Consider the following 12,050-nt stretch of genomic DNA (forward strand, 5'->3'; position numbering starts at 1 on the left):
ACTCCGACAGCCCAAATAAACAGAAGCCAGACACTCAGACCCAGAAAAAATCCCTGAGCTCCAGCCTTAGGAAAAATTCAGGTCTGTGAATAGTCCCCGGCCACTGGAAAGGATTATGTGTGACCAAGAGTGTTACGACATAATTGCTAAACAGTAATATGAACGTTGTGATTTTTCTCTGGATAGAGATGTAGGCGTTTAGGAAGTGAACATTGTTTTTAAAAACTTTGTTTAAAACCTGTAATATTCAGGCTTTCGGAAGGTTAAATGTAAACGGCATTGAGCTGGCTATAAGTCTAAGCCTGAGGGCAAAGATGAGTATTTTAAAGCTAGCAAAGTCAATGCTAAAATACCATGACACTGTATGATTTTTACAGCGTTAAAAAAATCCCCAAACCCGCTGTAATCTCTTGCTGCAAAGCCTTTAACTGTTTCTTGAGTGAAAAGTTGTGTGATAAATTGTCATCAGTCCTATGTAATCACCAAACTGAGATAATGTTAACATACCAGGGTGGGTTCTGTACTGCTAGCAGGTGACATATTGAGAAATTTCATATTGGATGGATTGATAACCTTCCTCTCCTACCTCTTTGTTGTATACATTTCATTTTAATTCTGTCTTGTTAAAAATCAATAGTAATTTAACATAGGGGAAAAAGATGGAAGAAACCTGTGAACTAGACAGATTTAATAATAACAAATGTCTTACCTGCAAAGTGCTGAATCATTTGGGGAGGCAGAGGTGGTCCAAATTTGCTTGGAATTCTTCAATGTTGTCCCAGCGGATTGTATGCCAGGACACAGGTGTTGCCTGGCTTTCTCGCCGCTTTATCTTGTGCTCTTAGTAGCTGGATGAAGCTTTCCTTCTGTGGTAACGCCGGATTGGGATGAGGTTTGCACAGCACGGTGGTCTGGTTATCCTCAGGAACATTTATAAAGCTGTGCAAATAAGGCAGTGACACAGTTTATGTGCAGTAAGCTCAGATATTTTTGCGTAAAATCTGCCAGCGTTTGGGGACTACATGATTTGTTGGCCGGTAGCAGTAAATCTGTGCCGTGCTGCAGCTCTTGCTGCAGCTGGGTTCTTCTAAGGCGACACTTCTCTGAGAGTAAATTTGGGGAAAGGAGAGCAAGGCCTTCACTGAAGAATTCGAGTTGGCTGTTGTTTACTTTTTTGCCCACCCCGTACGTCTCTATTTACATGAATTCTAATTCATTACCTTCCTGGTATGGCGGATGCATCTGGGCGGAGGCACTGGGTGGGAGAGCTGATCTGCTGGGCCTGGGAAGCTCCAGAGAGGGATCTGGACCGGCTGGATCGATGGGCTGAGGCCAGTTGACTGAGGTTCAACAAGGCCAAGTGCTGGGTCCTGCACTTGGGTCACAACAACCCCATGAACGCTCCAGGCTGGGGAAGAGCGGCTGGGAAAGGACCTGCGGGTGTTGGTGACAGCGGCTGAACAAGAGCCAGTGTGTGCTCAGGTGGCCAAAAAGGCCACCAGCATCCTGGCTGGTATCCGTGTTGCCAGCTGGCCCAGGGCAGTGACCTCGAATCCTGGGGGCAGTTCTGGTCCTCTCAACTCGGGGCTCAAAGTGGCGGCACCAGGGGTGGCGAGAACACTTCAGTGCACAAAATGGTGGCGCCAGCGTCACCAAAATCACCTCAGGGCTCAAGATGGTGGCCCCAGGGGTGGCGGGATCACCTCACACACAAAATGGCGGCACCAAGGGCACTAAAATCACCTGAGGGCTCAAGGAAGACCCTGAGGTTCTGGAGCGAGTGGAGAGAAGGGAACGGAGCTGGTGAGGGGCTGGAGCACAATGTGATGGAGCGGCTGAGGGACCTGGGGGTTCAGCTGGAGAACATGAGCTGAGGGGAGACCTTCTGAGCTCTGAACTGCCTGAAAGGAGCTTGGAGCCGGGGTGGTCGGACTCTGCTCCCCAGGAACAAGCGCCAGGAGCAGAGGAAACGGGCGCAAGTTGCGCCAGGGGAGGTTGAGGTTGGATCTGGGCACAATTTCTCCCCTAAAGGGCTGTGGGGCATTGAACAGGCTGCCCGGGGCAGCGGTGGCTCTGTGCCATTGCCGGCGTCTGCAACGGCCATGTTACATAGCAAAAGCAGACAAAACCAAAATGATTTCCGTGAGTGAAGGCTAAGGATCATGCAGTACTGAGAACCAGTTATTCCAGATTTTTAATGTTGAGTATAAATGGCAAGGGTTTTATTGTCAAAATCGATTTTGTCCTATAGCTTGAGGTATAAAATACAGGAGGAGCGTTAATGATGGTGATGTTTATTTCCTCTCGTTTTGTTAGTGTGAAGGATGGTCTTTCTGTAGAAGAATGATCTCCTCCAAGAGACCTCTGCTTGTGAAATATTTCTATATTAATGTATACACATTTAGAAATGGTTGTAGTTAAAGCCTCTGAGGAGAAAAAGATGAAAAAAGCAGCAGTAGAGTGCTTGCTAAGTGATGTTTCTTCGAGATTCTCTGTTCATCACGTCAGAATTCAGCTATCGGTAGTTGAAAGGATACGCTCAAAGGAGCCTCTTGATGTACGTTACTTTAATTGCCTTCCCTTTAATAGTTTGCTTTACAGAGACACGCGCTGTCTCGTACCCCTGCCTCGAGGCCCATGGTGATTCCCCATATTGTGTCAATAAAAGAACTCCATAGAGAGCTCACAGGGCCCAAAGAAAACACGGGTTAGTGTCTACAGCCGCTCTGATGAAAATCTCACTAATTCAAAGGACAAGTTACAGAAGAAAAACAAACAAACCTTAGTCCTTTCAAAAAAATCTTTTGTGGCCTAATGAGGTTTCCAGCTGAATATATGCTGGACTGTATTTAAAGAAATCCCATTACGGGCAAACAAATGCTCAGGTTCTTTTTGTCATGATTGCCGCAATAGAAAATGTATTGCCCGGCATTAATCACAGAGCGGCAAATGTTCGCGTGCTTATTTATCTAATTTTAGTCAGAACACGGCGTAATTCTTTGCGGCGTTTTGAGGAACGTCCGAGTCCCTTTTCCGCCCCTTGCGCTGGATGCGAATCCCACGCGCTGCATTGAATAGACGCGGGGCAGGAAGCGTCGGGTGAGCACCGATGGGTCCGGCTTCCTGTGCTATTAATGAGTTATGACTCATGTTCTAAGGATTTGCAATTGGATTCCTGTAACTTTGGGTATTTCTGTTGTAATTGTTTTCAGTAATCATGTTTTCCTAGAACACAAAGTGATCGTGGAAGAGTTAGTATACGAAAAGCAATATGTTCATGTGTTTAAACTCATCCCGGTATGGATGAATTGTGTTTTAATAGCATATGGGATTTCTCACACAGACAGTATGTACACTTGCAATTTTCTTTTGATCTTTGCTGTTTCAGAAATATCCATTTTGGGGGGTGAAGGCAAATATTCAAATAATAAACATCTCAGGGTGGTTTTGTAGCGAACCGCCACAAACATCCAGAATTCACGTATTTGTGTGAATCACTTCTGTGTTCCTGAGCAGCTGGAAATAGTATGGTTACTGGGAGAAAATATTGAAAACTTCAGTATAATATTTTCCTGTAACAACCTGGGTTTTTGTGGTGTGTGGTTTGTTGTCTTTTAATGTTTTTAACTATAGAACTGATGAACGATAAGTCTGTAGTCATATAAAAACCTGAGCCGTACGCCAAAAGGAAATTCCTGAAGCCCCGGGGCTTTGTGTTGAGGCTGCGTAGCAGCTTTGGGAAACTAAGGGCGATTCCCGGTTCCTTTATGGTTTCAGGAGAGCGATTGAACGTGGTCTCTTTCCCCATCCTCCCTTTGGAATACGACAACGCGGTTTCTGGGTCGACCTGAGGCCGAGCCTGGAGACACACACGTGGTGATCAGACGCGCCGAGCGCGGCAGCCAAGCGGGACACACCAGAACATGCAGCAGTTCTTGGGTTATTTCTTGAACCGCCCGTACTCAGTTGGAACGCTGCATATGTTTTAAACAGATTTTTGAAAATGGATGGCAAGGTGTATTTTTATATAAATATAATTGTAAAACAGGCTACCCTTTCGGTAGGGAAGTGAAGAGCTTGCCCTACTCTTGTTGTTCTGAGAACCGGTGCCTTCCGTTCTTGTCTTTGTTGGAAATCTTTACTGGACGACTGTACGGGAGTTTGAGTTCGTATTGTATTATTATTGAATTATTTTGACATAGTTTCTCTGGTACACGAGTTCAAGAGGAACGGGCAATAGGCATTTCACGATAAATCATTGACAGTTCGTTGTTCAGGTTTTCCTTTTGTTCAATGTCAGCCTATCTGTGGCTACTACACTTGTCTGTGGTGGCAAAATTTTCAGTGGTAAACACATAAACATCCAATTGCAATTTGCTTTTTCAAAATCTCTCTTCTCTTGAAAAGTAAGATTTCTCTTAGAAGAGTTCCGATACTCGTAGTTTTTAGAGCTGACTGGTTTCCACTGCCTGCAAGACGGAAGCCTTACTGCCAGGTTCTCAGAGCAGGAACGTGCCCAAATCATGCAAAGAAATGGAAGCAGCTCATCCATTCTATTCTTCAGGACAGTTTCTGTACACCTGAAGCCCTCCCCGATTTTCTCCGGCATTTCTGCTCCACCCGTGAACCCACCGAGTTGCTGCTGGCGGTGGTGATTGGATCCTCCCGCGCTCGCCCCTTCCTCCTCTCTGCAGGGATTCTTACAGGGAAATATGGCTTTTAAAATCAGAAGAGCTTTTGGTAGCAACCATTATTTTCTATAGTGTATGGTCGGACAGCACCTAGCACAACCGTTAACAAATTCTAGTTTATTTTTTCGCAATAAAGGCCGGTTATGAAAGGGCTTATCTTGCAGCATTCCATAAACAACCAGCATCTCAGATAACCTCCGTCCCACTCAGCTACCGCACAGAACTGATTTCAAACCTTCGCAGCGTCGCTGCTGTTTTGGATGGCGCAGGGTTCTGAATTCCGGCTCCTCGGTGAGCAGTAACAGCTCCCAAGGTGACACAGGTAGCTGATCTCCTGCTTTGTCTTGCTGTTTCCCAGTTGTCTGTGCTGGTGACACAACAAATGGCCTCTTTGCACTAAGTCCGCCTTGCTTCTGTTTTATGATCACATAAATCCATCCTCAGCGAGATCTTTTATCCACATACAGGATCTTTAATAATTTACACTTACATATGCTATATGTTTATTTTAAGCTCAAAATCTGTTTTCCCCGAAGAGCGATCTACTCCACGGCGCGTCTTTTCTTTACCGGTGCTTTCACGGGAGTTAAGGAGCTGGATGCAATCTGCTTGTTGAGATACACAGCGCAAATTATTACTGTGATTAGACATTTGCGGAGCTGAACTACCAAATAGTACATAAGTGCCTTGAAATTACACCCCGAGCTTTCCATGCGTTTTATGAAATCGCTCAAGGGGCGAATGAAAATATTCTAAATATCCTATTCACTGCAAATGCAGGATTTATTTATCCCAAACTCGGTGCCTTTCTGAAGAGTTTATTGTTTGTGTTTACTCATCTTAAAGAAAAGAGGGATATCAAGCATGGTCAAGTCCTCCCATTGAAGTGATCTAAACAAAAAAACAGTAATAAAATGGGTAAAACATAGTTTATGAAGTTGGTTGATTAAATGTTCTTGCCGGTCGGGCGGATGGGGTTTACTCTGCCGTTTGCATTTCTGTTGCTGAAGTTGCGTGAAAGAGCCCGAACTGATCCATCGCTGAGCAAAAATGTCAGTGTGGATAGAAGAGCGAGGCCGATAGAGAGTGGGAAACACCCTCTGAATTCAGTGTGCAGCTGAAAAGATCACCTTGGTTTAGGATCTGGAAACAACTAACGCGTGTGGGTGCTGGAGAAACCAGCTCACGGTTGAGCTTGCGCCTGAGGACGCGTGGTGCAGGTGATGCCAACTGTTCAGGGACATTTCTGTTCCGCACCTGTGAACTGCAAACATCTGCACATTGATTTTCAAGCATCTGCTGAGGTTTTTGTCCTTTTTATGAAAGAAACTTTGGGATAGACATCGGTTTTGTTCCTGGCTGTTAGAGTACAATTTAAAGAGTGGATATGTATTATTCAGGATGGTTTTGAATGTATGACCTTAGTCATATTTTTATTAAAATTAATCTTTTATGCCTAAAATCACTGACAAAACCCATTTTCTTTGTCTTAAAGCCTCACAGAGCGAGGAGCGTCTGTGTGCATTTAAAGACCCGTATCAGCAGGACCATGGGATCAGCGAGAGCCGCATCTCCCAGGAGAACGGCACGATTTTGTGCATGAAAGGCAGTACCTGCTATGGACTGTGGGAGAAAACCCGAGAAGGAGACATACATCTTGTAAAACAAGGTACGGAACGTTTCAGCCGTAGTTTTTGCTGCTCTTTCCGCTGTTCTGTGACCTGGCCAGTGGGTCGGAAGGTGCAAAGCTGGACGTTTTGTTTGCGCGTTGTATGAATGAGTGATTTTACACCTCCCGTTTAGCAATTTTAAATAAGAACAGAACGTTGGTTTGAAGTCAATGGCTTCTAAAAGAGGTCAATGCAAAGTTAAAGGAAAAACCACTCAAATTGCTGGTTACGTGGGGTGTCCAGAGGAAGCCGGCTTTCTTGAGTATATTGCTGTTGTGTATTGATGTAATGCTAAACTCTAAAGTGTCTCATTAAGTAAAAATGTATATTCATATTGGTGGGATGTTTGTTTACAAAGGAAATTGCAGTTATAGCACAGAACTGTCACTTATCGCTGTCGGTTTGCTGCTGTTCTGCGGGGAGGGTGATGGGAGAGAGGGGTGAAGGGTCTTGCAGCTGCTGGGGGTGTGTTTGGATTATTGTTCTCGGGGACTCTGCTCTTGGTTACTTGGAAACAAGCTCACGTAGTATCATGATGAATGAAACTGGGATTTACGAGCATCCTATGCAGTTTGACTAAATCACAGAATCTCAGGATGTTGAAGGGACACTTTGAAGGTCCCCCAGTGCCCCCTCTGCCATGACAGGGACATCTGCACCAGCTCAGGGTGCTCAGAGCCCCATCCAGCCTGGCCTGGGGTGTCTCCAGGGATGGTTCAGCCACCACCTCTCCGGCCAACCTGGCCAAAGGGCAATGGCACATTTCTGCTTAGAAGGCTCAGGTATTTGGGTTTTGTTATATTGAGGGTGGCAGCCGGCCACCTCTGATGTTGGTCTTTATTGCTGCTCATATTTCTTCTCTTCAGCTGTGCTAAATTCCAAGAGAAATTCTGGAGTTTTTGGTTTAAAACATGGTAGTGAAATCGGACAAGCAAATTGTGATACCTGTTTTCATCCCACCGTGAGACATTTAGCTGGGTAATGTGTGGGTTTCTATAGATGTCTTTAATTGTCTGTGCAATAGAATTAATGTTATGCCTCCTTTAAAAATGATTCTTCGATTTGCCTCTTTTTCCAGGTTGCTGGTCTCATATAGGAGACCCACAAGAGTGTCACTTCGAGGAGTGTATAGTCACAACCACCCCTTCCCTGATCCAGAATGGAACATATCGCTTCTGCTGCTGTAGCACGGACTTGTGTAACGTCAACTTCACTGAAAATTTTCCGCCTCCTGACCCTACAGATACAACACCTTACAGTAAGTGAGATGTTTGCATTTCTGTCACTTCATGGTCCGAATCATTTAGAGAAAGATCCTTGGTACTACAGTATGCAAACCCAGTGACCTTTTTATTTATACGCGACAAAAAGCAAACAGAACAGAGCTTTTCCATATGAGGTTTATCACATTTACATATTCCACGGTGCTCTGCGGAGAATGAGTTCACTGCTTGCACAGGCATGTGCTGAATGCAGATCGCGTTTTCCAAAGCGATCCCTAATCTTGGGTGCTTTGCTATTCGGATGCCCAACTTCAGAAGCCTGTGGGGATGTTCAGGATTCAGACTTGTGTTAAGAACCAGCCAATAAGTTGATCAGCATTCTGGAAGCTCTGGAAGGCCCAGACTGGCTTTCCAGCCGTGGTTCCTGGGTGCCTTTGGGTGGTAGAACCGGTCTGGTATCAGGCTGTTGAGATTCTCCTCAGCACTTTGCAGAGCTTTGAAATCCACCTTCTTTCTTTTGCATACCTCTGATAGAGATTAGCTGGCATAACGTTCAAAGATTTCTAGTTTCACCTAGGTGGTTTTCTTCCCGATTAGATTATCTGTTATTTGTTATAAAATCAACATAGCGTATGGGTGCAGATCAAGGGATCAGCCTCCTTCGCCTCCTAGTACAGGAGCAAGACCGTGAGCGGCAGACACGGTGATGTGCTGCCTTCCACGAGTTCAGAACCTGTAAAGCAGCTGAGTGGCCTCATCTAAACATTTGGATAAATAAGAATTGTGAAAGATGGATTGAATAGAGGCAGGTACAACTGTTTCTGTATGTCTGGAATTCTTTATCAACAAAAAATGTTTTCTGAAATGAAGATGCCTTTAAGCGGATAGAATTTACAGCAAAAAGAATGAATCGTGTTTAGAAAGGATACGGTCTGTATCACTGTGCCTTTTAGTTTATTTAATCAAACAGGTCCCAGTCACACGGGGAATCCCCACAGAGGGTTATCTCAGTACAACCTGCCGGAGCCCTATTTTTGTGAAGGCATTCAAAGTGTTGTACATTGGATGGTTCTCGAGTGACCGAGTGAGGGAGGTGGGCTGCTGGAACTGCATGGCTGATCCTATAGATTTCACAGCAGGTGTGACCAGGAAGGGTTGGACCAGCTGGTCCTCGTGGTCCCTCCCACCCTGGTGTTCTATGGTTGGGTGGTAGCGTGTGGTTAATTATAGGAAGCCTGATGAATTCAGCCAGCAGTTAATACCTGTTTCTAAAGGATTTTCTTCTGATTTCCAGTAGAATCACAGAGAATAAACATTTCCTGAAATAACAAGTGGAAATTCAGCTGTAGTTTAAAATCTAGCAGAACCTGAAGGCGCTAGTGACGAGTCTCGTCAATTCGAGACTTCATTAGTACAAAATGATCAGTGTCCTCTTAAAAATGTTTCCTTGCAGCTATATGAATGATCTGTGGAAAGTGCACAATACTGTTAGGCTTTTGAAATAAATAATGGAAAAATAATGGAGGAATACAAAAATTATACAATCTGGTGCGTTTAACAACAGTTAAGAGTGGTGTATTGAAAGATGGAGCCAGATTAGAAAGGATTCAGGAAAACTAAATGGAAGTTAATTAGGATCTTAATGCACACTAGATGTAACAAATCATTGTTGTCATAACATGTAGCAGTTCTGAAATACTCCACTTAGTTTTTATGTTATTGTTGTCTTTTAGGATGTCAAAACATGTTTATCTCACAAACCTTGTTGTTGTTGTTGTTCGTATTGGTTAGGCAATGAATGTAAGAAATCCATCTAATTTTGTAACAAAACTTTTATAAAAATGAAAAATAAGATTAAGGACAAACAGGTTCATTAAAAAGCAAAGATACTTCTTCATGCTTTGCTAAATGACTCGTGGATGAATTCATGATTCTTCAATCTTGTATCTTCACAGAAAATTGACCAAAAAATAAATAATCTTCAGCCAGTACATGTATATACCCCTTAACCTGACCTAAAAAGGGCCAACTATGGCTTCCTGGGATTTGAGATGTATTTACTATATCTGCTTTGTGAAATATTTGTTTTGAGACTTGTTAAATAGCTGCCTCTCATGTCTACAAAATGCTTCTGAAATTGTGAGGCTGTTTTGAAGGCAAATTCATTAGTTCTGTGATCATTCATAATGCCCATTTAAATAGAATTTAAGTAGCTAAAGAGGTAAACAGTCTCCTTCATTGGTCACAGGTATATTGCTGGCATGAAACATTAAAATGACATCAAGATGAAAGCAGCAGTGCTTTTTCTTTTCCTCCTCAAGGCTGCATTCCGGACACCGCAAATAAATTCATCTTAGAGCAACTGAGTGCTTGTCGAGGGTTTAGATTGCGGGGTGACAATAGAGCCGTGGCAGATGTATTGTTAACCCCCTCTCCCCTCTCTTCCCCCTTCCCACTCAGGACGGGCGATGGGGAGGGACAGAAGGACAGAGAGAAGAGAGTTGAAGTATTAAAAATGTTTTACTAATGCTACTAATGAGAATAGAGAAAATAATACAAACTATACAAAACCATCTTGAAAGTCCCAGCAACTGCAGAGCCGGCACCCGAAGTCCTGGACTGGACTCTGCAGCCAAGCGGAGCTGGATTCAGTCTGGCACTGGCCTCAGTTCGCAGGGACGACTCGCAAGGTCCTCTCCTAATGTTGCCATAAGGAAAAGGGAAAAGGGAGGGAAAAAGGCATGAGATCGTCGTGATCTCCCACTTTTATATGAAGTATCATGTGAATGGGATGTTATGCTCAGTTGGTCAGTTCCTTGGTCACCAGTTTCTCGTTGTCCCTCTCACGAGATGCCCATTCCTGCTTATCAATAACTTCACATTCCTTTGCTGTGTTTACCAAAACATGTATCTGTTTCTCCAGGAAAATGCAGCTAATATGAAGCTTTAGCTGACAGGCACATTCACTAAAAGAGAAACTTGTTTTTAACAAAACGAGGACAGTGGTAAGAATATATTTTTGTATGATATCCCTGACAGCAACAGTTGAGCGTTACTGCTACATAGAATTTTTGAGGTGACGTTGGGTTTTCTCCTCATGACAGCAAATAGTAGCTGCACTTTTTAAAGGATTTAGAAACTTATATTAATCAAGAGCCCTGAGATGTGGGTGCAGAGGGAAGCTGGGATTTCTGCATTCGAGAACAGCGATTGATGATGGATTTACCTTTCCAGGCTGATGCCATCCTGGCCTTTCTTTGCCAGCCTTCTTGCTACATATATAAATACATATGTAAAAGTCAATTGGAATGCTGTGGAAACTTTGAAGAATTATTAACACATACGGCTGCGTCAGCTTAATTAAAGTAGTAATAGTTTTAATTTAACTGTTTAACCCCCTGCAGAGCTGGTGACTCCAGCACTGCCCTGGGCAGCCTGTTCAATGCCCCACAGCCCTTTGGGGAAGAAATTGATCCCCACATCCAACCTCACCCTCCCCTGGCACAACCTGAGGCCGTTTCTTGGCCCGATCCAATGCACACTGAAGCTGAATTAGCATCCAATATTAATTTGTAATTGAAATGCATGTATTTCATCTGGGGTCTGCATGTGGTATCTGATGGGCGGACTTTGTGTTTGAGCTGGTCTTTAATTTCTGCTCTGCCTAAGCTAGGAAAATGCTCTGTAAATAAGCGTTTTCCCCTTATTTGCATGGTATTTTTCGGGTGATTCGGATATGTAACAAAGGGGGAATCGCAAACCTTGCAAAGCAGCAGATCTTGTGTTGGGAAGGATGGAGGCGAGACTGATCTGCACGAGTCCCTTGAAATGACAGGGAGTCGGGCAGGCACGTCTTCCCTTCAGTGCCCAAATAATGCCTTAAAAACAGGCTTAATGACCTTTACTGTGCCATAAAGCAGGGCAAGAAATATTGAGACAGTAATTCGGGGCCTTAATATCTCTTAAAATAAGTTTACTTTGAGCAGCAAAGAATTTGGTGCCTCCCAGGGAGTCATTTGAGGGCACTGTGGGAAATGAAGGTGCTGAACTACTGGGGGTGATAGAGATGAACATGCGTGGACGTGTCTGAATGTGTTTCTGTCAAAAGAGAGCAGGTAATGGAGGGGAAAATCAAATTATGGCTTTTTCTTGGGAGTAGTAATTTAAGACACAGCCATTACGATGAAATATTTTGGATTTTTGGCCAGCTGTTGACAAACGTGTATTTCCTTGAACCTTCAATTGCCTTTCTGCGTGACATTTAATGCACATTTGAAATAACTTTTGGTTGTGTTTGGTGGATTTTTTTGCTGTTTGCTTGGTTACAGGAGATGAATTAACTGCAAAGGGCATTGCGACATGGTGCATGTTGCTACAATCACTTAGGGACAATGTTTTGGAAACGTCTGCCTATTAAGACTATTTATTGTGTTGTTGCAACTAAGGGAAAGGTGATAGTTATTGTG

The 12,050-nt window shown here is 43.8% G+C and overlaps 1 protein-coding gene across 1 annotated transcript in view; it reads left to right on the forward strand.

The window, feature by feature from the left end:
• BMPR2 (bone morphogenetic protein receptor type 2) overlaps nucleotides 1-12,050 on the forward strand; it is a gene marked incomplete at its 3' end in the record, with an annotated part of 73,011 nt that overhangs the window by 29,607 nt on the left and 31,354 nt on the right. Inside the window, exons 2-3 of the mRNA XM_080346874.1 lie at nucleotides 6,187-6,360; nucleotides 7,440-7,619. Of these exons, the coding sequence (XP_080203000.1) occupies nucleotides 6,187-6,360; nucleotides 7,440-7,619 (354 nt within the window). The remainder of the gene's footprint in view (nucleotides 1-6,186; nucleotides 6,361-7,439; nucleotides 7,620-12,050) is intronic.

The sequence above is a fragment of the Nesoenas mayeri genome (assembly GCF_963082525.1).
Source record: "Nesoenas mayeri genome assembly, chromosome: 6".
In the NCBI taxonomy this organism is placed as follows: domain Eukaryota; kingdom Metazoa; phylum Chordata; class Aves; order Columbiformes; family Columbidae; genus Nesoenas; species Nesoenas mayeri.